This window comes from Pteronotus mesoamericanus, unplaced genomic scaffold (genome assembly GCF_021234165.1).
Source record: "Pteronotus mesoamericanus isolate MK-2021 breed Mesoamerican mustached bat unplaced genomic scaffold, CSHL_Meso_final scaffold_533, whole genome shotgun sequence".
Taxonomy (NCBI): Eukaryota; Metazoa; Chordata; class Mammalia; order Chiroptera; family Mormoopidae; genus Pteronotus; species Pteronotus mesoamericanus.
In genome coordinates, this window is record NW_026555320.1 from 958056 (window position 1) to 985850 (window position 27795).

At 43.8% G+C, this 27795-nt stretch overlaps 1 protein-coding gene and 1 non-coding gene across 3 annotated transcripts; both read left to right on the forward strand.

Moving 5' to 3' along the window:
* ABHD5 (abhydrolase domain containing 5, lysophosphatidic acid acyltransferase) lies at positions 1 to 27795 on the forward strand. 2 transcript variants are annotated; one of them, XM_054594726.1, is made up of 7 exons: positions 1 to 227; positions 11499 to 11584; positions 14951 to 15323; positions 21186 to 21340; positions 23461 to 23572; positions 25483 to 25669; positions 26379 to 27795. In XM_054594726.1, the coding sequence occupies exons 1-7, from the start codon at positions 196 to 198 to the stop codon at positions 26466 to 26468; spliced, it is 1035 nt and encodes a 344-aa protein (XP_054450701.1). In that variant the 5' UTR covers positions 1 to 195; the 3' UTR covers positions 26469 to 27795. The 2 variants fall into 2 exon arrangements, with proteins under 2 accessions (XP_054450701.1, XP_054450700.1); XM_054594725.1 differs by lacking the exon at positions 1 to 227 and adding an exon at positions 823 to 1026.
* Positions 7641 to 7743, forward strand: LOC129087825 (U6 spliceosomal RNA). Its single transcript, XR_008530947.1, has one exon. It is a non-coding gene; the product is annotated as a U6 spliceosomal RNA (small nuclear RNA).

Sequence of the window (27795 nt, forward strand, 5' to 3'; positions counted from 1 at the left end):
ACAGGGGCCGGGCCGCTGGGCCCAGCGGCAAGGGCCGGGCACGCGCCTGCGCGCGGCCGCGCCGCCGGGCTCTGCCGAGCGGGCGGCGCATGCGTGGGCTGTGGCGGCCTTAAGGGCGGTGGCGGCCTCAGCAGCGCAGTCGGCGGGTCAGCCGGCTGGGAGGCACAACCGGGCGCTTGCGCGGCGACGGCAGTAATGGCGGCGGAGGACGAGGACATAGGCGAAAGGTGAGTGCGGCCGGGACTGGTGGGACGCGAACGCGCCCCTTCCATGTGGGCCAGGGCCGAGGTCGGGTGGGCAGCGCTGAGGACGCGCCTGGCCGCTCCCTCGCGTTGCCCGGAGAAGGCGCCTGGCCCGCCCTGTCTCGGCGGGCGCCGGTCGGCGCCGGGGCGGCAGGTGACAGAGTCAGACCCCGGCCGCGCCGGGATGCCGTTTGGCCCCCGCGTGGAGGTGGGGCCGCGTTGTTGTGTGAACGTCTCCGCGCGGAGGGACGGCGCCGAGGGTGGCCCGTCACCCGGACGCGGCCTCGCCATCCCCAGAAGCTCCCCTTAGGGGCAGCGGCGGCCTCGGACCCCGGCCCTGCCCCAGCGCGGCCGGCGGGCCGTGACCGGCCGTCCCTGCACCTGACTGGAGTCACAGGGAACGGCCGAGTCCCCTTGTCCGCTTCCGTGTGCCGCTTCCGTTTGCAGGTACGCGTCGTGCTCCCTCCAGCTTGGGACCAGAACAAAAGTGCCGCCGGGGCCGAGTTTCCAACGCCTGGAGGAAGGGGCGGTGCTTCCTGGGGGCGCTCGCGGACGGAGAGCCCGAATTTACCCTAGAAGCCGCGAGACGCAGGGAGGGTGTCCAGGGAAGGAGGAGCCGGTCGTGAGGGCAAGGGGGTCAGGGGAGTGGGCATGTGGCTTTCGATTTCAGAAAGCGATTAAGTTAACACGATATGGCCAGCAAGTTCGGAATTAATCTTTACAGCGGAGATCTCGCCTTGCTTCCAAGTGTTCTGGCTGACGGGAGAACTGTGTTCGCGCGCGCGTATGTAGAAACTATATTAAAGTGGGAAGACGGGTGTCTAATGTGAAGCTTGTTGATAGACAAATATACTGTTTAAATTATTTTTTCTACCTGTAACTAACTTCACGCGCTTGTCAATAGACAAGTGATAGTTAATAAGTGGAAGCACTAAATTGCTGTCAACACTAGTTCTTTATTTTCTTAAGGCTACTCATTCATATTGGAGAGTAAATAAGCTTCTGTGCGCCCCTATGTATGTTTAACATTTTGATAACAGTTCTATTTCAGATGTTTGGATAAGTTTGCATGTAAAACATCTAAATGATAGAAGATAGTGTGGAGTACCATGAAGATGGATATTTGGAAACGTGGAGAGAGGGGTGTTGTGAAATACTAGAAACTAGGTTCTTTGAGTTTCGGGTATGTGATAAATGGATCCATTGTTTTGGCTTGGTTTTGAATTTCCTTGTTCAGGGGAGATGGTGAGTGTCACATGGACACAAGCAGGAACCTAACTGGTTGCTTCTTCCTGTATAGTTTGTCACAATGTTTTTGGCTTTTTGGAGACTGCTTTTAGGTGGATTCTATTTATCTCTCTGTTGTTGTGGGGCCTGGGAGTCCAGGGTACAGCTGGGAAAGGAATTTATGGCTTTGAGTGATGGCTGGAGGTCACTGGGGACAGACTATAAAAAATCCTTAGCAGCTGACTAGTGCCACAACAGAGGTGGGCCTCCTTGGCGATACACTTGAGTAATGTCCAGTGTCCAAAGTAGTTAAGGCCTTCTGAAATATCCCAGGCACGACAACAGGTACTCGCTCCTTCTGGGTGTTCCCTAAGTGTGCTCATGTTAAATCCAAGTTTGCCCCCGTGTGCTAGGTATTACTGTTCCCATTTTTCTGTTGGGCCAGCCACTGGGAGGCTACTAGCCCCGCACCTAGTAAGTAGCAGGGCTGAGTTGGAGTCCCTAGGTGTCTGGATTTAGTCTAAGGTGCTTTCACTGTGTTTCTACTGCTTCTCCCTGGGACAGGAACTCATCTGGGTCTGTGGTTCTTGTTTCTTTAGCTTATCCAACTGGCACTCTCTAGTCCTTGCATTGTTACAGGGCTCTTTATTTGTTTATTTATTTAATTTTTATTTTTTGGTAATCGACAATAGAGCTATCCCAAGAGCCAAGTATATTGTGGGAAAACAAGTCTTGAATCAAGTTTCTTGTCCTAAAGACATTTCAGATTTCGATGGAAGTATGACTCAACAAAGGAAACAATTATAAAAAGTCTTAGGAAGGTTTTTTGGAGCATATACGATGCTTGTGTTTTCCTTCCTGACTCAGAAGTCAGGCATGCCTGGGAGCCATTGGCTTTCAGCATCTGATGCTTTTCCGTTGAGATACAGTTGAGAAAGCTGAATGTAACAAGAGTAGGGGAGACTTCTGTGACTTGCCGCAGGGTTGTCCCAGAGAATGGTACCAGTTGAGTTTAGAGGAAAGCTGTCTCATAATTGCTCAGTTGCAGAGTAGACCATAAAATGGGTGATTTGCAGTGGGGAGCTGTAGTTGACTTGTCCTGGCAGTTATTGCTAAATTTTCAGGAATTTTGACACCTGTTGGCAGCTGGAAATCAGGCATAGTGGTAGTATTTACATCATGGGAATCATCAAATGCTATAAATATGGATTTTTTCCTCTCCTTCCCCTCTAGTGGATTTACCAACCCCTTACAGGATTTAGGATAGGATAGAATTTGAATAGTTCTTGGAGGCAGGAGAATGGATCTCTTCTTTTAAAAGACTGCAAATCATTGACTCCTTTATGTTGCCATCTCCCAAACCTTTGCCATCTGATTTCTTAAAAATCACAGAACTCCTCAATGTCATAGCCCTTGGGCTTTTATTTTTCTCTGTATCTATCTTGCTTGGGACCTTTTCAGTGTTTAGCACTCAAAAGGTAGCCGGTCCTTTTTGAAACTCTTATCAGACTTTTTTAGTTCTTACGATATTGCACTTCTTGTCTTACTTCAGGCCAATAGTCACTTTTATTAGGTTCTCTTCTTTTTCCCATTCTTTAAATGTAGTCATTCTCCAAGATTGTATCTTCATCTTCGTTTGTTTTGTTGTTTTGCTTACTTACACTCCTTGAAAAATCTTGTCTGTGGAGAGCACTGGAATTTCATCCTCCTTATGGAGCCCTCTGCAGTATCGTGACGTTTCTATTTGTGTGCCAGGTGTTTGCACCTGGTTCCTCAAATGTAACATGTCCAGACCAGGATCTTATTTGCATCTTCCTTTCCCTGAACTAAGAAGTACATAATGCTCAGTTCTTCCTTTGGCTTCCCTATTTTTATTAGGACACTTTTATTAGGGTTCCTCCGGTCATCCAGATTCTGAACTGTGGCATGATATTTTGACTCCCCTTTCCCCTCTTCGTTGCCCTGAATACCAAATCTGTTACCAGGTCCAGTAAATTCTAAGTACAGCATCACTTTTCTATTCCCACTGTCACTTGGGAGCCACCTAGTTCAGACCCTCCTTAGTCTGCGTTCTGGATTATTGCAGGCTTTAGTAACACATTCTGTTCCTGTGCTCTCAACACAGCTTATTTCATTACTTACTTTTATATCCCCAAGAGGTAGAGTCTTGTTTGCAGCATAGCCACACACACCGGCTTTATTCCGTGTCCTCAGCGGGGCCGCAGAGCCCTTGGCAGGCCGTGCGCCTCCTGTCCGCCTCTGGAATCATGTTTCCTCTCTGTGCGCTGGGCTCTGGTCAGGCTGTGTCCTTCGCTGTTTCCTAAGCATGTGCCTTGCTGTCTCCATTTCCCGGTGGAGTACCTAGTTCATATTGTTGTCTCTGACCCAAAACAGATTGTGATCTCCCTTCTTTAAAGGTCCTTGGAATTTTCCTAAACTCTCTTATGGCTTGTATACCATGTTTTTAGTACAGTTATTTGTGTGTATATATTTTTGGGCAGCTCGCTGAGGACAAAGCTTTTGTTTTACGCAGATGTCTGGTAGGAACCTATTATGAGGGGTTTTATAAATAGTAAGATACAATACATTTTTGTTAAATAAATGTATGGTGGCCCAAACATTAAGATCAAAAACCTAGTAGTTGGTTCTATATTTTGCAGCTGTGTGACTTAAATTTTTTCATCCCAAGGTACTCAAAGAACATCAAAAGATATATTCATAAGAATTCAAAGTTTGAATTTGATTAGGACAATTAGAATCATCATCTTATTATATTGGAGAGGTTGAGAATATGATTTTATTTCTTGACTTTGGATAAGCCAACCCATGCTTCGCTGTTTTGCCTGTTTCCAAAATGCCAATCACAGACCAACAAATTCAGATTTCAGCCATCTGACAAAAGAACTTCACAAAAAATCAAGTCCCAGGGATGGCCCACCTAGTAAAAACAATACTGGATAACACATTTCAGAATAATATACATAACTAAATGAGTTCTTAAAGATTTGACTTATTTACAATAGTTCAGAAACATTATATTGTTAGGTTGTGATTGTGAATCATAAAAAATTATGTTGAAAGATCAGTTTTATTAAAAAAATTTCAGTTTGAACCCTGGGATTTAAAATTTTCTTTATCTAGTGGATGAAATTATTTTAGAACTAACACAAAACATCACTTGAATTTATTAAGCAACTTAAATTACAATATAAATCTAAAATTGCACACATAGTTTTCTTTAAGTATGTTTCCTGCACCTGACTCCAGAATCATTTGCATACTGTGTGAGAGAAGGTAGGAAACAATTGCGGGGAAAATATTACCAGCACAGGGCTGTGTAAAGCACTGAGTCACCAACTCTGGATCTTGAAAAGTTACAGGTTAGAAATGTTAAAAAGAAAGAAAGGAAGGGAGGGAGGAGGGGAGGGAGGGAGGGAGGGAAAGAAGAATGTTAATGAATGTGTTAACATATATTAGAGGCCCTGTGTTGTCACTGATATAATGGTTAGTGTAACTTAAATCATATAAGTATAATTTATTTAAAATAAAGTAGCATGTTAATCCCTTAAATTATGGTCATATGAGACATATCTTTTTTTCCCCTCCCTTTTCCAAGAATGGGATTTAGAAAGTCATTTCTCGGGAAAGAAGGCTGTTTTATTTGCCCAAGTGTTATATTACCTAATTTGGAAATATTCAATCATTCATTGGTTGAGGAATTATTTCAGAGGCATATGTGTCTATGGACCTCTAAATTAAATGTTTATAACAAAAATCAAAACCTCTAAATGAGATCCATAGTTTCTCTAAATGAGATAGAATACTGTGCGTAGAATAGCTTACAGAGAGCACTAATAAGCCATTATAATTTTCTTCTCATGATAGTACCAGCATAAGGGTGGAAGCCATATTTAAAATTGTAATATAATGAAATCCTGTTTACTTATAACCTAATTAGAAATGTTATTTAAGTGGCCAAAAGTGTGTGGAAATTGGCCAGACTTTTATATATTTTCTTCAGAATACTTTGAAACCTCTTTCCCTGTTTCACAATGTTTATAGATTGTGCAATTCAGGTTTGGTAATACTATAGATAGTCCAGTGTCTCGGAGAACAAAACAGGGATTACCAGGAAACCTAAATGTTGATAGGACATAAGTACAACATTAATGATATTTTTAAAAAACAAATATTACATAGAAAGTTAAGGGAAAAATTTCAGTGTTTTATCTCTCAAACTCAGGATACTTAAAATCATATTCTTAAGTTAATAAAGTCTATTAATAGGTTAAGTACATCTTTGGCTTTTCTTACAATCACATCTAGTGTAGTCTTTTAAAGCTTTTCTTACTCCAAAGTATGCCCACTGGAAAGATTCTTTGGTTGTATTTGTTTCAAAGATTATAAAACAAGATTCCCTTTATTTGTTTGTTTGTTTATTTTCGATTAGATGCTTTAGGGCTTAGATACTCAGCTGTGCTAAGGTCAGTGCTCAACTCATGGGGTTGCGTAGAAAACCTTTTGGTGCACATTGGTGGGCCTTTCTTTTGTCATAAATAGGTATAATTCCTATAGTGAATGGCTTTTTGTTTTTCTTTTCTTTTTTTTGTTGAAGTATAATTGACATGCAACATAATATTGGTTTCAGGCGTACAACTTAATGATTTGACATTTGTATACGTTGTGAAATGATCACCACACTAAATTCGTTGACCATCTATCACCAGATATATATAGTTCTGAAAAGTTTTCTCTTGTGATGAGGACTTCTAAGATTTACTTTCTTAGCAACTTTCAAACTTACAATACAGTATCATTGACTATAGTTATCATGCTGTACATTACATTCTCATGACTGACTTATTTTATACCTGGAAGTTCATACTTCTTGAGCCCCTCCACCCATTTTACCCAACTCCCCTCCACTTTGGCAACCACCGGTCTGTTTTCTGTATCTAAGAGATTGGTTTTGCCTTGTTTTTTAGGTACTACATTTAAGTGAAACCATATGGTATTTGTCTTTCTCTGTGTGACTTACTTCGCTGAGCACAGTACCCTCAAGGTTCAGCCATGTCATCATGAATGGCAAGACCTCCCTCCCTCCCTCCCTCCCTCCCTCCCTCCTTCCTTCCTTCCTTCCTTTTCTCTCGCTAAGAAGTATTCCATTGACTGTATCTACCACATCTTCTTGGTCCATTTACTCATTGTGGGTACTTAGATTGTGTCCACATCTTGGCTATCGTATATAATGTTGCAATGAACATTTTTTCATGTGCCTGTTGGCCATCTTTATGCTTTCTTTGGAAAAATATCTATTCAGTTCCTCTGCCCATTTTGTAATCTCGTTTTTTTGTGATTGAATTGTATCAGTTCTTTATATACTTAAATACTATAACCCTTATCAGATAGATGACCTGCAAATGTCTTCTCCCAGTGAATGGCTTTTTTTAATATTGTTATTAACATTTCAGTCACTTTTGAAATTAGACCCTCAGCAATAGATGATGGTGTTTATTGATTATCTGCCTAAATAAGGAAGTTAAATTTTGCTTTTCTGTTTATTTTCCAAAGCTGTGAGAAGACATCTCTGTATTTTGTTCACTCTTTTATTGGTGAGCCACATGAATTTAATTTTTACTTTGGATTTTGTGACCTCAGAAGAATGGCTGGATATCTGACAAGCTTCAGCCTTGTGTCCTTAGTTACAGTATCATGTCCTTAGTTCTAGTCTTTCTGGACTAAAAATGCAGAACAGCGCTCGGTGAAATAGGAGGTCACGTGGGAGGGGCAGAGCTGAGGTTGGATGGGTGTTTTAGAGCAACAGAGTGGCAAGTGAAAGTGTGGGAACTCAGGAACAAAGGGTGATGAGCTAAAGGATGGGAAAGATAAACCCCTGCTTTTTACCCTTCAGAAATGTTCCTTTGCGCTTACTGCGTGCACTGTGCTCAGTCCTGTAGATGACCTCTAAAAAAGAAGTAGAAGACAGTTTCTATAATATCTGGTGAAGTCAAAACTGATTGAACAGAAACATTATCAGGACTCGGGGAAGAGAGGTATCTTTACAGTTCCATTATGAGTGAAAATCAAATATTTTACTATGTTTTATTAAATGTAGTTTTTTTAGTTTAAATATACTTTGAAAAACTCCACCTAAAAATCATCTGCTTTGGTGCTCGCTTCAGCAGCACGTTCTAACATTGGAACGATACAGAGAACATTAGCATGGCCTCTGCGCAAGGATGGCCCGCAAATTTGGGGAGTGGTCCATATTCTTGTGTGGAAACAAGAAGCAGACTGACAGCGATCAGAGTGGAGGGGGTGGGGGATAAAGATGGAGAGAAGGGAAGGGACGAGTCAAGGATCGTGGGTGAATGGCCCCTGGACACGGACAACAGGGCGGGGATTGTCTGGGAGGGGAGCCGGGCGGAGGAGAGCAAAGGGGGGCAAATTGGGACAACTGTAATGGAACACGAACAAAATATTTATTAAAAAATATCTGCCTTGATGAAAAGGTTGTTGTGAAAACATGAAGAGTGAGAGTGGCTTGCGGTTGAAGAGCCCTAATTTTTAAGCCCCACACTAGACTTGCACAGAACATTGCTCTCTTTGAGTTAAGCCCACCACTAGGAGACAGAATGCATGGAAAAGACAGCTGATCTTTTGAAAGTTGGTTTTATGCTAAGAAGTGGACATAATTCCTGTATTACAGACGTGTATATTACATTTTAAACTCTAGTGCCTTGTACATTGTAGGCATTCAGAGAATGTTTTTTTGGGTTTTTTTGTTTGTTTGTTTGTTTTAAGGCTGAAACAAAGTTTGCATTTGTGTTTTCTTTTCCTCAACATGCCTATGATGTCAGTTGGAGTAATAGTAGATTATAGTTCATTTTACCTTTCCTCCCTCCCTCCCTCTCTTCCTTCCTTCCTTCCTATTCTCTCTGGCAGAGAACTGGGTATGATTTTGAGGGAGATTTCAGTAACTAACTTCTTGGTACTAGCTCATTTTTGTGACTACACATGGAACTTGATGACCATTCCTGGACAAAGACTAAAGAGCTTTAGCCTAATAGTGGTTTACTTTAAAATTTTTAAGCTATAAAAATCATGAGATTCTCCTGTATATACATCAGAAACTGGGAAGTTACTTGAGAAACTAATAACAAGGATTAGCTATATTTTGGGGAAAGGATATGAAATAGGAGGATGAGGAATAGGATAGGATGTAAAAAATAAAATAAAAATCATGAGATTGTTTTAATTGCTTGTTAACTGCTTTTTTCCAACAACTGAAAATTTGGTAGATTGACAAATTCTCTACTGAAGCCTTAAATTGTTTTTCCTTGATAATTTGTAAATAGGTTTATATATTTGCAAACAAGTTAATGTTAATAACATTTTATATTAGTTTATACTTTGATAATAAGTTATATGGAACGTTTATGGGGGATACCTAGAGGTCTTGTCTTACCCTGTTAATGCAGAAGGTTTGAAACGAGCAGCAGGGAACGCTGGAGTAGAGCCTCACTGTAATATCGGCTATAATAGATATTCTGTTCCATGCAGGTCTGAGGGCTGTCACTGTCTTGTAGGTAATGAGAAGTCCTCATACAGTTTAAAGAAGGTAGTCACCTGCAAAAAAAAGGGCCTTTGAACTCATATCCCTACTTGTATCACTTAACTTACTAGCCATGTACTCTTGAACCTGCCTGGTGTGTAATTTCTGAACCTCAGTTTTCACATCTATGAGATAGGGATAACGTGGACTGTGAATAACCGGCATTATGAGTTACTTAATCATTCAGCAGACATTTATTGAGTACCTGTTACACATATGCCCAGAGGAATTTTACAGGGAAGGGAATTTTTGGAGGACGAGAAAGCTTTGCCTACAAAGCTTAAGCAAAGCTGGATGCTGGATCAGCCCATCTGAAACTTAGCACGGTTCTCTGCTCACCCCTGTTCTTACTCATGCGTTCTGTGATGGTGTTAGCGGCACCTAAGAGACCTAGGGAGCCTTTATTGTACCTTTATATCCAGCCAATTATCATATCCAGCCTGTTTTACTTTTTTTTTTTGGTATAAAACTTTATTGTGGTGAATTGCTTACACTTTGAGTGTTCGTACATTGAATTTTGACATATGCATACATCTGTCATTCAGTCACCTCTTAAGATAACATCATTGTCATCCCAGAAAATTCTCTTACTCCTCAAGTGATCTCCTTGTAATTCATTGCAACCAATTCATTTCAGATGAAGCAATAACTTTTTCATTCATGCCATCATTGTATATTAATATGACAGGTATTGGAACAGAAACTGATAATATAGTCATGAGCACAAAGTCCTTACCTTCAGGGATATTGCATTTGGGTAAAGGTGGTGATGAATAGGAAATTTTTAACACAACTTGAGAAGAAAAAGTTGGAGCTCAGGGTGCCATCCTGCCACCTTGATCTAATCCTCTCTGGGGAAATGAAATCTAATCTGAGGTTGGCGAGAGGTGTAATGAATCATGAAAGGAAGGGGAGAAGCATATTCCAAGGATATACAGAATCAAGGAGCAAGAGAACAGGGAATATTGTATGGCTAGAGACAAGAGAGAGAACAAGAGCTGACAAAACCGACACCAGAGTGTCAAGCAAAAGGCTGGAGAAAGGCTGAGTTTCCCATTGTAGGTCAACTAGAAGTAGCCTTAGCTTTTTTGAGGCAAGGAGTGATGAAAAATGACAATTCTTTGTCATTTCCATCTTTGAACTCCCTCTGAATCTTAGCTAAAATTCTTTATTTTAGGAATTACTTCCTAATTAATGCCATATAAGTTTAGTGAATTATTGTTGTCATCAATATAATGTCAGCTATATACCATTTATTGAATGTTTCTACGTATTTTATCTTGGGACACACCCCATGCCTTCTGTTTGTGGTAGTGGTCCCCAGAGATAACGGTCTCCAAACATACGGCCAAATTCTAATGCTTAGAACCTGTGAGTGTCACTGTACATGGAAAAGACTTGGCAAGCTTTTAACCTAACTGGTTGAGTTAAAAATTGCGACCTGACCCTGGATTACCTGGGTGGGCTATCAATGCATTCACTAGTGTTCTTACAGGTGATCGGCAGGGGGAGGTCACAGGCAGGCAGAAGAGGAGAAGACACGCGGGAAGCAGAAGGCAGTGTGGTGATGGACACAGATGGCTGGGTGACTCTGCTGCAGGACAGGGGGCAGCAGCAGCCAGCAGGACTCAGAAGGGGCAAGGAGTGGGTTTTCCCCAGAGCCTCTGTTGGGAGCATGGCTCTGCTAACCCCTTGATTTTAGCCTGATGATACTGATTTCAGACTTCGGGTCTCCACAGCTCTGATGGAATAAATTTCTGTTTTAAGCCACCAACTTTGTGGTAATTTGTGACAGCAGCCTTTGGAAACAGCCTAGTGCCCCTGTTAGAATGCCACCTGTAGGTTTGCTCTGCCTCCCTGCCCCTGCACCCCTGCAAAACAAAAGGGGAACAAACAAATAGGAAATGGCTTTAATGTTCCACTCTTGAGATTGGAAGCCTTTTTATAAAAACAGTCTCATATTTTGATAAGATTTCTCTTCTCTCAACCCTCATAGCAGGTACACTTTATACCTGCTGTGAACCTGTCACTGAACTGAACCTCCTCACGGTCTCTGGCTTTTCCGCACTTCTGCCCTCGTAGGAGGCTCTCTTGCAGTGGGGTAGGCGAAGGCCCTTTTTGTCTTGTCTTGTTCTGCCCATTTTTAACCTCTGCTTGATTATTCGGAACCTGACTATCTGTAAAGATAAGGTGGGCTTTGGTATCTACCTGTAGGTTTGCAGGCTGCAGCTGAGTGTATCCCAGCACTTTACTACAGTGCTTTGTACCTATTGGGTGAATTTTGTCACATAAAAATAGCTTCACCATCACACAGTCAGTAAGTTTCCTACTCTGCTTTCCTTCTCTGTGTGTAACAGTTGGGAGTTCAGAAGAACATGACCTCACCTATTTGTATTTTGTTTTTGATGCCCTAGGTCAGGATGGCTAACTGGTTGGCTTCCCACATGGTGCCCTACGTCTACATCACACCTTAAAGAAGCTGAAGAGAAAATATTAAAATGTAAGGTTTTCTTCTTGTAAATTTAGCTGTTTGCTAAAATAGGTCCAATATTCACACTGTCCTGAAACTGAAGACAGGATTTTGTGGTGTGTTAGTTGTTGGAAAAAGAACCTTTTTTCCTTTTCCCTGCCATCAGCAAGGGCTTAAACACAGGGAGGCTGTGGTTCTCAAACATTTCAGTCTTGGGTGTCTATTATACTCTTAAATTAGTAAAGACCGTAAGGAGCTTTCTTTTTAAATAGGTAATAGCCGTCATTTACGATATTAGAAATTAAAACTGAGTAATTTAAAATGTTAATTTAGCCCTGGCCAGATGGCTCAGTTGGTTGGAGTGTCATGTTATATACCAAAAGGTCATGGGTTTGATTCCTGGTCAGGGCACATACTCGGATTGCAGGTTCTTCCATCCCTTATCTACCACCCCTGGGGGGAAGGGGAGACACATACGAGAGGCAACCAGTCCATGTTTTTCTCTCACATCAATGTTTCTCTCTCTGTCTCCCCTTCCCCTCACCTTTCTCTCTCTCTCTCTCTCTCTCTCAAAATCAATAAACATATCCTCAGATGAGGATTAAAAATGCGTATATAAATTTATTGATTTATTTTAAAATAATAGTAATAAACCCATTACAGGTTAAAATAAATAACATACTTTCTAAAAACAACTACTTTCCATACAGAAATGTAGTAAGGAGTGTAGCACTATTTACATATTTGCAAATCTCTTATTGTCTAGCGTAATGTTAATATAAGGCATCTGGATTCTCTTACCTGCTTCTGCATTTAGACTGTAATGACATCTTTTGTGATCTCTAGAAAACTCTACTATATACCTATCAAAGAATAAGAGTGCAAAGGCAAATGAAGTCTTAGTAGTATTATGAAAATAGTTTTGACCACATCAGTCTCCTAAAAGGTCTCAGAGGTTGCCCGGAGGTCCCTGGACTACGCTTGGAGGACAGGCTAGAAACAGCCCAGAGCAGGTAGGCTTGTTGCATGGGATAAATACTGGGCCAGAACAAGGTAACCTGGTCCAGGCCCAGATCTCAGTTAGGTAGTTACAGGATCTTGGGCAAACGACTTTTTACAGCTTCCTGATTTTTACCTGTGCAAGGGGTAGGATGATCCTTCTAATTCCTTTTGGTTCTAGTTCTCTGGGATTCTCTAATTCTGCACTTAAAATGGTGTGGAAACCTTTTTCTGTGTTTGTTTCTTATGGGCTCTAAAATCCATCCACACCTGTACTGTCAGGGTGTTGCCAGGTGACTGTGGGTATACTTTTAAGCAATAGTGTTTGTGGTACAGTTTCGTTCTGCTGCTTTGGTTTAGAGGCATGGATTAAGTGGTGCAGTTCGTGTACATGATTATTGTGTATGTATACGCAGATGTTTGTTGTGTATGTTTTCCATCCTCTCTACCACAAACAAATTTTCTTGTTTGCACATTTGAATGATTGAGGAGTAAGAAGGGACAGTTAGTCATCTTACATGGATTTTTAGCATGAAAATAAATTCCTACTCTGTATGCTTGAGTGATCTTGTTATCTACAAAGCTGGGAGAGTTGTCCCTGTGGTTTGCTAAAATAAAAAAAAGTTCTTACAAGTTGTTGAGCTCACGTGGTGGGGGCATCCCTCCCCCGCCGCCCCCAGCCTTCCGTCCTGTGGAGTTCAGCCCTGCTTTGTGTTCATGGCGCATTATACCCAACGTGGAGTGGCTGGCACTCAAGGTGGCTGATAACTTGCGTCTGGTCAAGGTACCGAAAGGGTTAGGAGCATGCTGAGAAATTCCTTAGGAAGAGGTACCAAGTGCTGCTGAGGTGCACATGCTGGAGGGCCCCTTGCAGTGCCCAGAGTCTAGACACCTGTTTCTCATCAGCTGGGGTTTCCCAGCATGCTGCTGGCTGGTGAGGCGAGAGCCTCAGTCCTGCCAGGCACCGTTTTTTTATTCTGTGACTGTGTGTATCTCTGTTTATGTGTGATATGTCCTGCTAACTAGTTCTGTCATGTGTATCCCCAACACTTGACCCAGTGACACACTAAACACAATGTTCTTGAGCTCCATGTTATATTTTTCCCCCTCATTAGGGGTTCAAAAACAAAACAAAAATACTTGTCAGGAGATAAGAAAGGGTACTAGATGCTCAACTCAGGCATTAAACAAACATACTGATTCCCTACTGGTAGGTTATAGGGATGCAAATAGGAGTGAGAATTGGCCCCTGGGTCAATGTCAGACATGAAAGCAAGTGACTGATGAGGGGGAGTGAACTGCCTCATGCAGGTCACAGATGGCCTTTGTGGGACTATGCACGCACCTTTGTTCACAGTGCTCACGTGGTTTGCTTTGGCCCTATAGTGCTGCATCATCTCCTCCTCTAAACTGGTGGCATTTCCTTCCTGTTGTTGGCATGGGCTCTGGGCTCTGTTAACACTCTGGATGAATGCTGCATTTCCGCTTTACTGCCACTGTGTGTGTACAGGTCCTGAGATTATTTCTTTAATTAAAGGGCAGAGACTCCTGATTCTCCCCCAGTATTTGTCTGTCTAGATGAATGTGACAGACAAGAGGTACATCTAAAGTGTATAGCTACTCAGTTGATAATATAAATGAATTTCAAACTAGTTTCATCTTTAATCTATTTGGGGGGAAAGTTAAAGTATTTACTCCTACAGCATTGAAGACAAGAGTTTTTATCTACAAAATGATGATTATTTACATTTTCTAGAGAGATTCTTGGACTCGAGCTCATACTATGGCACATCATACAGAAAGGTTTCTACCATAACTTGTCACCTTTCTTCTACTAACCTCTGAAATGACTTAAGATTTCAGTTACGTGTTTAATACAGATAATGTTAATCCTTCCCTACATTTATGATTTACTTTTTAGGGGAAAATGTTTCTTTTGAGTCTGAGTTTTAGTCTTTGATGCTTAATCTTCAAGTGTTAGACATATTCAAGGTGGCATTCTTTTGTTATCATTTGCAAAGATAGAGACCTCCAAATATTAGACTCGGTGAGCTCTGAACCTCTCTCCAGTTCTGGAGGTGTGATACTCGCATGCGATAGAAGAGGAAAGAAGCCCCAAGTGCCAACGTGACGTACCCAAAGGTCTTGACCAAGTGAACTTGATATTTGTCTGAGATGGATCATCCCATGTAGATGTAATATATGATAGTTTAGGATTACTTGCTTCACTGAAATGTGTACTTTTTTTTTTACTTTAGGGATGACATAATAAAGGCTAAGATCATACGAATGGGCACCAGATGATTTCTAGATTATTAATCTCTGATTGCTCGGAAAATACTCTCCTTCTCAGAGGTAGTGAAGTTAAGCACAATTTCTCTTTTATGTTTTTATTAGGTGTCCCCTGCGCATACAAAAAAGAACCTGTTCATATATCTAATGGAAATAAAATATGGACACTGAAGCTCTCTCACAATGTTTCAAATAAGACTCCACTTGTCCTCCTCCATGGTTTTGGAGGGGGTCTTGGACTCTGGGCACTGAATTTTGGAGATCTTTGCACTGATAGGCCCGTCTATGCTTTTGACCTGTTGGGCTTTGGAAGAAGTAGTAGGCCCGTGTTTGACAGTGACGCGGAAGAAGCAGAGAATCAGTTTGTGGAATCCATTGAAGAGTGGAGATGTGCCCTAGGACTGGACAAAATGATCGTACTGGGACACAACCTTGGTGGGTTCTTGGCTGCTGCTTACTCACTGAAGTACCCGTCAAGGTAAGTGCAGTGGCAGGAGAGAGGCACCCGGGTGCTCGTCTCTAGTGCCCTCCTTGGTGGTTGCTGGTGGCTGCATCTTACCCGACACATTCTCTCAGAGGACCTGTAGATCAAATAGTCACAACTGATGGCCAATTGAGTTAGTTCAAAGCAATTGAACTAACAATGTCAGATTTTCCTGTTACATGTGTTACACATTTTTAGAAGGCGTGAGAAGGGGCTTTTTTATTTGTTAAACTTTGAATGTGTACAGTTGAAGCCACAAGTAAATATTGTTATGGTATTGCTTATTGTCATTAGGACGTATGGATTCAGCAGGTTTTTCTTAGCCTTTTCTGGGTCATAATCTGTAAGAGGAAACCAGAAGTTTAGAAATTAGAAGACCCAGTACTGTCTTTTGGCCTAGGGGAAAATCACTTAGCTTCTAAGGGTTAGTTTCCTCTGAACTATCGGAAATATACCTGCTTAGTGTGTCTTATAGAGTTTTTGATTATACTGTGCCCTAATGCTCTATTGATACAGAGTTATTTTGATAGTAATTGAATTGAGTGTTTCAGAAACTTTGTAGCATTTCCTCCTTTCTTTACCTGATTTCCTTATGCTATTTCCTATTATTTAATGTTACTTCTTTGAGGGGAGGTCACACTAGAGTGCTAAAAAAGTGCAAGAAAAACTCAGTTATTTGTCCATATTTTGGAAGGAAACATAAAAAGACTAGCGCTTCCGTGCCGCCAGCGTCCCCATCGGGCTAACATGTAGGTGCGGAGCGGCGGCAGCCGGCCGCCGGGGCGCCATGAGACGGGGGAGGCACGCTCGCACCTGTGCGGCTGCCCGTTGCGGGACCCCGGCTGCGCGACCCCGGCTGCACGACCCCGGCTGCGCGACCCCGGCTGCGCGACCCCGGCTGCGCACCGACACAGGGCCTGACATGTGGAGCAGCAGCCCCGTGCACCTGACGTTTTCCTCCACTGGAACCGACAGCGTTTTCCCCACAGATTCTTTATCTCAGCTTCAGCGTTTACACCCGGCTTTTGTGGGGAGTTTGCAGTCCTGTGTGTGCTAGACAGTAATAGTTTGTCTGCTGACAGACCTGATCTTTCCAAAGAAATCCAGATTTTCTTCTCCTGGCCGGCTCTTTGGGATAACTGGCTTTAATTGTGGCCTATCTCCGTGACATGTTTGTCACGGACGGTATTGGTGGTGAGAGTAGGAGGAGACAGTGGATACTTTTCTGATATAAGGCAACAGGGCTGTGTGTGGGGATTGGGCCCCCTTTGGTTCCCCGAGTCCTGGAATCCTGGCCCTTCGGGGCTGGCGGCTGTTTAGGTTAATTGGGGGGATTTTCATTTGCAGATGTGAAGTGTTTAAAGAAATAAGAGGTTTCATTGATTCAGAAGGGAATGAGCACTTTAAAACCACCTAAAAAGAGAATAGCAATATATTTTGAATGACATGGTTGGCAGAGCAAGTATCTAAAACAAAGCCAGTGATCCCTGCCTTGGACTGACTACATTGATAGAAAATGATCTTTAAATGTGTGTGCCTGATACTAGAAATAAAACTAAAGTACTAAAACTAAAGTGTCGGGACCAAGAACCACCAAATACTAACAATAGATGAATGTGAGAACGCTTGAAATAATTAGCATGCTGAAATTGGCCCGTTGCTACCAAATATTGAGTGGAACTCTACAGGTAATATGTTGGATGTTCAAGCCTGTATTCTTAACTGCATAACTTAAATTATTAAATACAAGTTAATTTCAAAATAATGAGGTGCTCTGGATTTTCTGACACCCCAGGTGATGAGTGAAGTGCAGGTGGAAGTGCGTGGGTTCCCAGTGTCACATGAATGACACAAGGCCACTAGACTGAGGCGGCTCTAACGCCATGGCCTGCTTAGGCAACGCAGAACCTACGCCTGTGAGGGCCCCAGGGTTGTGAAACCAGAACCTGAGGGGAGCGACTCACAAGCAGCCACCTGTTGCCTGGCACGGGGGAGCGCTCCTAACTATGGCTGGTTTCACACTGCCTGATTCAGGTCAATTTTTGCTCAAATAAACTCTTAAAGTTTTTAATATGCTTTATTGTATTTTTTTTACCATTATCACCTAAGCGAGTATGGCACTATCTACTCTAAATGTTTCTTATCCAACTTTCAGTTATTTGTCATAAACTAGAGAAAAGGACATTGAGAAGCTTCTATTAACTAAAAGTGTTTAGCAAAGAGGTCCATTCCAAGGTACAACAGACTAGGCCACAACAGGTCTTTGCTTCTCCACTAAAAGGCTTCCAGATCATCGGAACTTCTGACCTTGCCTGGCTCTGCCTTCTGACTCTGCAGAGCCGGGCTGGACACTTCTTCTCAGCCTTTGTTGAGAAGGAGGGCTGTTCTATTGATTGGAATTTGGAGATACAGCATTTAGTTCCTTGTTCTCTGGGCCTGCGCCGTCTGCCCGCTGCCCCCCTCCCCCCCCTGCATCCCCCCCTCCCGCCCCCGCCAGTGGCTGGGAGGCAATGGGAAATACCCGGGTCTGACTCCATGGTGAGGATTCCTCATTTGTGCGCTGGCCAGAGTTTGCTCTGGTTCTTTTTTGTTCCTTTCCTTCTTCCATAAGTAGGTCCTACAGATGCCCTTGTACATTTTGGTTCTGCATCTGAATGTCTTTTTTGTTATATCTGGTTGGTGGTTGAAGTTAAAACTCACAAGAGTCAGGCTGTGTGCCCTTGTTAGCACTCGGACTCTGGTGCTCCACCGCGTTAGAGCTCGTGTGCTGCCCGCCGCTTGGCCCTTCACATCACAGGCTGCGCCCTGCCTCCAGCTCAAGACCTACTTAATGGCCAACCTGGAAAAGGAGGCCTCTTTATGCTTTGAAACTCATCAGCTGTTCTCTTGTTCCTGCTCAGCTGGTTCTTTGTTTTTCTTGTTGTTTGAACCCGTCCCCGTTCTTGACAAAGGTGTCTGATCGGGTGACTCACATGTGGTGTCTGGGTGTCCCCATTCCTTACTCCTCAGTGTGAACTAGCAATCCCATCATGCTTCCGCTGTGGGGCATTAGAGGGTAGGGTCTGGGTTAACTCTCCTAATTTAGATGTACGTTAAAACCAAATTAACTCCTATCAAATAAGATGATCTTTTCATCACAAAAGGAGGTGAGATGACAGACAGCCTGGGACCTTAGTCTGCCGCAAGGTTGTCATAACCTGCGAGGCAGGCGTGTGACAGGCTCCCTGACGAATGGCGTTAACCAGCTTCCTGCACACACACATGCAGCCGCGCCGTCACACGCCCCCTGGAATGAAGTCCCCTCTAGTGGTCTCCCCATTGTTGCTACCGTGACTATGTAGCATTGACCTGGTAGTTGTCATTTGAGAGCTTTGTACACTCTCTCATGTAAAAGCCTTACCAAAAAAATAAGGAACAGTTTAGACATTGTCGCAGAACTGTTAAAAAATAGTTTTCAAAATTTTTGACTATAACCCTCAGCAAGAATTATGTGTGTGTGTCTGAAACAGTTTTGTGGAATGTTTTGCTTGTTACATATTTTTCTATTCCACATTATATAATTTTATTAAAAAGCAGTCAGACTGTCTCTGACTCTCTAAATGGATTTTACTACCCATTATGGAGTAATGACCTGCAAGATTAATATAAGAAATTATAGTGATGTTCTTATGTCATCTGGGGGACCAGAAAAATCCAGACTGGACTAACTCCTGTGCTTACTATTTTATTATGCCTTATGAAATGTGTATATTCTTATAGACAAGGACCAAAGGGAAATGTGGAAAGAATACTCCAAATGTTTACTGATCATCTACCATGTGCTAAGCACCATTATAGTCTGTGACGCATGATTAAACAATTAGTGGAACAATTTAGTCTCTTAACGACCACAGCAACAAAAGGTCATGTACTCTAGTGTATGTACTTTGCATAATTTCTTAAGTCGGCATTTTTACCTAGGGATGATATTTTGCAGACCCATATTAAATAAGGCAAGCCAAAACTAAGACAAAAACAAAGCAATCACTTAAGTAGACTTCCCCTCCCTCAAGTTTTCCTTTGTTCTCTTCCTTCTTGGCTTGCAGGTCAGTGAGAGCCTAGAGCAGACTCGGCAAGGTCCCATGACACATTTATAACAAAAATTTGATCATCTTTTAGGGTAGAGTGTGTTTTAATAGAGTTAATTTTTTGCTTTAAGAGGTAAGTCAGTAGAGAATAATACTATTTCCTAACATGAATCTTTGCCACTTCGAACTAGGTGGCTGTTTTGTAAATTCTACTCAGACCTCTGACATGCCCCCTCAACCCCCACATTCCCCAAATCTCAACATGGGCTGCATAACAGGAATTTAGGAGGAAGTCAAATTGTTGGAGATAGTCTCTGCCATTAAAACAAAACAAACGCAATTTCCATTCTTCTTCCATACACTACTGGCAAATAATAGTCTCATAAAACTTTGAGTGAAGGCACTCAAAGTCTGTGGAAATCTCATGCATCACACGTTTCCACACAGATTCATGGTTACGTTCTGTAGGCCTTGATGCTATGAAGTCTAGAGTACAGTGTCAGGGCTGGCCTAGAGTTAGTTGATTAAAGTTGTGCTTTGCCTTTACTAATATCTTCCTTTTATGTTGCGTAGCCTGTCCCTAGGAGAGGGCACCTTCTGCCCAGTGGCCTCTTGGCATCTGTTGGTATAGATGCAACTGGAGTCAGGAAAATACGGGTTTTATTCCTAGTTCTGCACTAACTAGCTTTGTGTGTAGGAGCAGGCCACACAGCACATCTCAGCGCCGTCCTCGTCTGTGAGAGGAGAGACTGGGCTGACTTCTCCGCGGGCCCCAGGACCGCTGAACCCTGGTGTGGGCATGCAAGCTTTCTGTTGGAGAAAATGCAGTCAAAACAGAGGACTCACTACTGAGTCATCTGTGCTGGCAGAAGCAGCAAAAGATTTTATATTGGGAATAATTGCCATGTTTTGGTTTCTTTACTTTTCTGCGTCAGTTGTGACTTAGGAAAGGGACTTCAGACTCACTGTGAGTCCATTGGGAGATCGCTGCTGCATTCTCTGGCTGTTTTGTTTCCCACCCTGTGTCTGGAGGCCCCTTATGTGGTGCTCAGGAGCCACGTGATGTACATAATGTCATGGTGGGGCCACATGGAAGGAAATGCTGCCGACAGTTCCAGTTTCAAAAGATGGAAAAAATAAAGCTATTAGTGATACAAAACAATTTTATATGAGGTTGGACTCTCGGAAGCAAATTAGGGAAGGCCAGTTTAGCATGATGTCTTGGGTGGGGTAGATACGTTTCTGTTCACCAAACTGTAGTCCAAAACCAGGGAGTATCTTTTCAGCCCATATTATTCCATTATCTTTCTGTTTGTGAAAAGTTCATTTACAGTTCTTTTGAGCCCACTTAAAGTCCTAACACCTCTTAAACTGTTATAATGAATGATTGGTTCATAGGAGAGAACCCTTGCTGGTGTCTGAAGCTGGTTTATGAGTGTACTGTTAACCTTCAGGCATTTCTGCAAGTACCAGCCTTGAAGTAGATGGAAACAGCGGGCTTTTCTGAGTGGTCGTCTGCCAGAGCGCAGCTTAGCAGTCACAGACGCCGCTGCTCAGGAATAGCCCCCCAGTTACTGTGTACGCTGAGATACACACCTCTCAAATCTGGCCACATCTCAGGAGTTTGCGTGTGATATGAACATGATGTAACCTGTTTAACCATTAGCCTTGTCCTTAATGTGAAGGTTTTGGAAAGTGGTTCTCATTCTGTCTTTATAAATCGTGTTAACTCTGGATAGTCCTAGGGTGAGTTTGCCAAATGGACTTAAACCTGCTCTTTCTCCAACAGGGTTAGTCATCTCATTTTAGTGGAGCCGTGGGGTTTCCCTGAGCGGCCGGACCTTGCAGATCAAGAGAGACCAATTCCAGTTTGGATCCGAGCCTTGGGAGCTGCGCTGACCCCCTTCAACCCTCTGGCCGGCCTCCGGATCGCGGGGCCCTTTGGTGAGCGCCGAGAGCTCCGCCCCGGGAAAGCCAAGCGTCCGTAGATTAGCAGGAGGGCAGTGTTTACTGATCGCCACTGTTTGTTACAAACAAACCTAAACACTGAACCTTACATTTTCTCCTCCTCTAAAAAGTACCCGTCTGTGCACAAAGATGAATGAAACCAGCCTTCTTCTCAAGGAGGAGGAGCCTTTGTAGTGTCAACATTGCAGCGTTAGCAAAGCCGAGAAGGCGGGGGACGCTGATGCTGTGGCAGTCAGCCGGGCCTGGAGAAGAGCCACGCGGGCCGTTGGAGAGCCTTAGGGAGTGTCTGTGGGGCTGACGACACCCGGCCGCAGGCCACACGCCCCCCTGGATGGGCATGGGGGGGTCACAGGCACGTCACACTCACAGGTGCCTTTCTTTCCCCATCATGTCAGAGTGTTAAGAAGATAAAGTAATTCCTTCCTGCAGAGATTTTGGGGACTCCTGACTTGTGTTTCTGGCCCTATTTTGAGGTACCAGTGTTTAGGCTCTCCTCACTTAAGTTCATTTGACTCTCAGCTCCTCTGTTTCGGCCTCCAGGCCAAGAGAGTTTCCTTCCTGCATTGTCACCGAGGGTGGTGGCCCGGACTTCCGCCTCGCCCTCTTATACGTGTATCAGTTAGGAGGGCTTTTAGCTGCAAGCAGCTGAATACCTGGGTGGCTTAAATCAGAAGACTTTTTATTATTTCCTTGCGAGCAGTCTGGAGGCAGGCGGTTTTAGCATTTGTTCTAGTAGTTAGCCCATTGGGGTTCAGCCTGCACCTGTGCTCTCCTTACCTGTTCCTCTCGGTTGTTTGATGGCTGCACTGGATGAAGCATCACCTCACAGCAGCATTCAGAGCAAGAAGAAAGGGAAGCACAGAAGATGGTCTTTTTTCCACAGAGCTCTTGGTCAGGGAAGAAAGTCTTTCTTGGAAGGGCCCAGCAGACCTCCCCTGATGCTTCTGCCCGCCTCTAGCTCTTTCACCAGAAACCCCCAGATTTCTATGACTGACCAGTCATGATTTCTTCCCAGGCTGGAGGGAGGGGCCTGCTTTCCTGGGCACGTTGTCACTTCATTGATACACAAGAGTCGGGTTCTGTTAGCCAGGAAAGGGGAGAGGCTCAGGGTGGGAGAGGGTGTGGAGTAAGTCTGCGTAGGCGCTGTACTCTGCTCTCCCCTGCCCAGGCCCTGCCCCCACCTGCCCTGGCCCCGCCCCATGGGGACTCCGGGCGTCAGAAGAGGGCACAGGGGTTGAATTGTGAGCACACCACACCCCTCAGAGCTCTCAGAGACAGCTTTTCCCCGCCCCCACCCTTTCCATCCCCTGGGAGGCCACTGCTCCTCAGGGGCCGGGTCCGCCTCTGTGCTACTTAAGGGTCTGCGGAGCAAGTGGGGTTGACTTGACCACAGTCACACAAGGAGCGGTTATGGAAAAAATAAAATGGGGAAGGACATCAGGAGACGGTGGCGACAGAAGGGTGCCTCCCAGCACAGCTTGCAGTGCCGCTGGCGGGGGCGCGCAGCGCAGACTGTCGGCTGCACCATAAAAATTCTTCATGGGTGTGCTTGAGTCCTTCAGAAATAGGAAGGGAGGCCACTGAAGTAAGATCTTGCAGGAATAATAGGCAGTGGTAGCAGAACAAGAAGCTGGCTAGTCACTGGGACCCCTGAAAGGAGCGCAGTGACCAGGTGACGGCTCAGGCTGTTCACCCTTTTTCCTTGGGGGGCCTTGCTCCTGCCCTCCCTGCGGGGCCGTAGGAGCCACCGGGGTGGCCTCCAAGTCCATTCTGTGTATGGACTGTCCTGTTCATCTGCCATGTCTAACAGAATTTATTTTCCTACAAAAACAAGTCTTAGAAAACTGGCATGTGTTTTTGAACTAAAGCGCATCTATAAGTGAGCGTGAGACACCGAAGCTCTCCGGACCGAGCTCGGGGAGAGCAGCCTCTAGGGTTCGAGCTCTTCCCACTGCGGTGCGTTGGAATACACGTGCTGTGCACACTCAGTTCTCATTATACAAGCAAACACTAAAACTTTCTATGTCAGTCAGTCTATAAGCCAGTTGTAATTTAAACATGCAGATAATCTAAGACATTCATTTCCTATTAAATAGGTTTAAGTCTAGTACAGCGTTTAAGGCCCGATTTCAAACGGAAGTATTCTTCAATGTTTGAAGATGATACTGTGACCGAATACATCTACCACTGTAATGTGCAGACTCCGAGGTAAGGACTGTCATTCTCAATTTACTGTGTTCCTGTTTTCGATATTTCTTGTTTGAAAACAAGAAGTTCATTTGATGATTGCAGCTCTCCTTACTAAGCAACTCTTAATGTCTGCAGTGGGTGAGGAGTGTGTGAGGGGCGGGGAAGAGGGATCCTGCCTATATTTTGACAGTATTTAGGAAAGAGCACAGTAGCCAGAGGGAGCAAGAAGGCCAAACCAAGGTGCTTTTTTATTTTCTTAAAAAATATGGCTTATAAAACTATGGATACTGGGTGCAAGGAACCAGAGGAAAAAACAGAACCTGAGGATGGCAGGGAGCTCGGGAGAGCCTGGAAGACAAGAGCCTAGAGTCATGTGATTCCTGAGCCCAGTTTCTAAGAGTCTGACTCCACAGTTCTGGGCTGCATCTTTAACAGATGCCTCTGCTGACGCTGACATAGTGTACAGGCCATGGCCCACACTTTACAGCCGATGCGGTGCCTCATCCTCTGTAAGGCTGAGACTCCGGCACTAGGCCGAGGGGCCAGATGCAGAGACTGCCTCCCTCACCGTTTTCCCTCCCTCCCTTTCTGCGGATATGTATACCTGCTTCACGAAAGACTGAGGCCACAGAAGCTGTTTGGGTGTGGCTGTAGCCTCAGTCTTTGTGATAAAGGAGGTTAAAGCTTAGAGGGAGGCTGGAGAGGTGTGCCGTCCTCTAGAGACTGTTTTGTGACTCAGAGGCAGTCAGATGTCGAGGATTAGGTCGACACACTTTATTGACTTGTTCTGGCAGTTCAGTGATCTGTGCCAGGCACGTCATGTGTTTTCCCGCAGGCCTCAGAGGCATATTCTTCACTTAATAGCACGATTGCTTGTGCTTGGGTGACCTTTCTCACGGCAGGACTTGAATTCCTTATAACAGGCAGGTCAGAAGTATGCCGAGTACTGTAAGGGAAGCAGAAATGACAGCAAAGTGGATTTACTCCGGGAGTTTGCAAAGTGTTGTGACAGTTGCTCAGTCAGGCATGGCTGCAAGTGAAGGCACAGGAAAGAATCAAGAAAACAAAGTCTGTTATAGTCACAGGTCCTGGGGGGTGGTCACTGAATGCCATGGGGGTCACAGAAGAAGCACCAGATTCTGGTCAGGAGGTGGAAGGCAGAAGCAGAGGGAAAGTCTAGGTCAGAGCCTTTATGGGCTGCTTCAAGAAGGGCAAGGCAGGGCAGGGTGGACAGTTCGGGATTGGCTAGTCGAATATCCATGGGCTCAGAGACATAGGGATAGTCCCTAGTAGCCTGGTACTGGTAACTTCAGGTGGAGGGACATTGCCTCCCGAAGGTTTGGGCCAACACAGGAGGCAGGGTTCTGGGTGAGCTCATTTGTGTATCAAAGCCATGTTCCCTGGTGAGTCCTTTGCTCTCTCTTAAGAAATGACTAGCTCCAGGAGACACAAGATCTCTCTAGCCAGAAAGGTGTTAAGATGTCAATTGTCATAATATGAAGAAAATTAAAAATATAAACAACACAGAAAGCGTATTTTCTTATCTTGGTATAGGCTTTGCCACTGCATGTAAAAGCTGGTGTCATGAACCTGTGGAAAAGCTATCTTACCCATTTGAAATAATTCAGGGTGGAAAAACATATTTGTAACTATTGCTATAGGAAATTTAATCATTTAATGAGAGGGAGTTAGGGTTGCATGTTTTGATTTAGAAGAAGATGCCTTTTTAAAAATTAACTAGAGTTTGAACATCCTTGTTTAGCTAACAAAGCATGTATCTTCTGTGGGGTATATACAGATGTATGTATCTTCTATGGGGTTTGTTCCTTACAGTTTGTAGTAGGAAGAGTCTATTTTGTTAGAGGTGGGAGCATGATACATGTTCATCCCCAGAAGTCATCCATGTGATTTTCTTCTTTTCCTTAAAGTGGTGAGACAGCATTCAAAAATATGACTATTCCTTATGGATGGGCAAAAAGGCCAATGCTCCAGAGAATCGGTAAAATGGACCCTGACATTCCAGTTTCGGTGATCTTTGGGGCGCGGTCCTGCATAGATGGCAATTCTGGCACCAGCATCCAGTCGTTACGACCACACTCATACGTGAAGACGATAGTAAGTGTGGGCCTATTTGGGTTTTCAGTTGTAGGTGAGGCCTGTTCTGTGCTATTTGCCTTCGGTGAGATTTCCCGTCTGAGTTGTACACTGTGGCCTTAGTCACAGACCTGGTATTGCTTGTGACAGTGGGAGGGATGGACCCACACAAATCTTCATATCCAGATGGCTCATTGCCTTCCTCAAGGCCTCGCCTGTCCCTCAAGCCGCGGTGTTTCCGAGGTGGGAGGGGCGGGCGGTGGGGCAGGCCCAGGGGCACCTCGACCAGCTCCCACCGCACCAGGCAGCGCGTGCTTGCTTGGGTCAGCTCCTCTGTGGGCTCTCTCAGTAGTGGCGAGTGTGGCTTGGTTTATTTTTTTTGCATGTTAAAGTTTAATAAAGTTCAATAAATTTTTCTCTTACTCTCAGATTCTTTATTTGATGGAAATATACAGGGTGGGGCAAAAGTAAATTGCAGTTGTGAGTACACAAAGCAGTGGATTCTTGTGTTGTTATTTATTAATTATTGTATTATTTCCCACTTGAACAACTGTAGACCTCCTTTTGCCCCACCCTATATAAAGCTAGTGGCCACAGAAAGCTTTGCTGCTGCTTTTATGTTTTGTTCGTATATAGCTGTTCTCACGGTCATGGTTAAGTGCCTTTGCCTATGTTGTTGTTTTAGTAAATGCGTTTACTCACTGGCCATCGGACTGCTTTCCCTTCCCAGGCCATCCTCGGGGCAGGGCATTACGTGTATGCAGACCAGCCGGAGGAGTTCAACCACAAGGTGAAGGAGATCTGTGACTCCGTGGACTGAGCGCCCCGGCCGGGAGTGGGAAGCCTGCTGACCAGTCCTCAGCGGCGGCGGCTCACTCTCCGACGAAGAGCGAGGGTACCACAGAACCAGGCGGTCTCCTTGGCTGTCCTTTGCACACGTGTTCCCTGTGAAGCTGCTTGCACACTTAAACCAGTTAGTGCCTTCTACACGAATGCCTTTCCTTTCTCCTACACAAAGCCAAATATGCAAGAGTCTCCGAATCTCTTTAGCTGTAGTAGAAAGTTGTTTGTCCCTCTGCGGTACTGAAAAGTGGTAGTTTTTCAACTGAACTTTTTTCATTTCTATCTAAATTTGCTGTGTCAGCTACTTTTTATATTTCAGTCTGTATTGCCTTATTTTAAAAAGTGATTTCTGAATCCGTATTTTATATACTGTAAAGGTGCACTTTATTTTGTCTGCTCATATTTACCATGTCTAATAAGTGATGTAGTGCATCAAAATTCAATGTGTTTTTATGTAAAAGACGTCACCTTTTTAGAATACTTTACTTTTGAAATGGAGTGATGAGACAGCGTTTTGGTTGAAAACATAGGAATTGATCATTAGCATTAATTTTCCTGATTTTCCTCTGTTCTCTGTTTAAAGCTGCAAAGCCATGGTCAGCGCTTTAAATGTGATCTGCTCTGACACATGTGCAACAATATATAACCCGGGGGAGCTTCTATGTGTGTTACAGTTCCACACTTCCAGCCAAACACAGCGTTAGTACGTAAGTGATCCAGGTCCTGGAAAGCCTTAACTAAGTCTGTCCTTTCTCCTCCCTTAATACTAGCCTTTTCTATGAGCCAGGATGCAGCAAAAGGACAGATCTCCTCACTGAGGGAAGATGAAGACTGTTACCTCCCAGTCAGCCAAATCCTATGTTTTCATTCACATCTAACTTTTAAAGATGGGTGCTAACTGGATTCTATATTTACCACTAAAATACAAAAAATAGGTGGTGCTATTGTATCTCATAGCACCAGAGATGAGCTAGCACTTGGGTTTGTTTTTTTTTAAACGAGTTTTGTGTTGATTAAATAATTTACATGCTTGAAGTTATATTAAAATTCTATAAAGTTGATTGAACTATTTAACAATAACTACCATCAAATGTAGTACTTTTTTGCTGTTTTAAAATGAGAAGAACGTCTTTGAAACTGTGAAAAAGCTCCATGTGGTAACTGGCTGCTGAGAAGACCCTCTGAAAAAGAACATTAAATAGGACTGTTACCAACAAGGCATTTTTGACTACACATTTTGCTAATGTTGCTTGTCTAGGAGAAAGGTGGTTATGTAAATAAAAACTAAAACTTAGAGCAAATAA

Excerpts from the sequence above, each read along its gene's own strand:
- ABHD5 (XM_054594725.1), top strand. The coding sequence starts at position 935 with ATGGCCAGCAAGTTCGGAATTAATCTTTACAGCGGAGATCTCGCCTTG. Across the intron at positions 23,573-25,482 it reads TGTAATGTGCAGACTCCGAG|TGGTGAGACAGCATTCAAAA; the intron begins GTAAGGACTGTC and ends TTTTCCTTAAAG. Across the intron at positions 25,670-26,378 it reads ACTCATACGTGAAGACGATA|GCCATCCTCGGGGCAGGGCA; the intron begins GTAAGTGTGGGC and ends TTCCCTTCCCAG.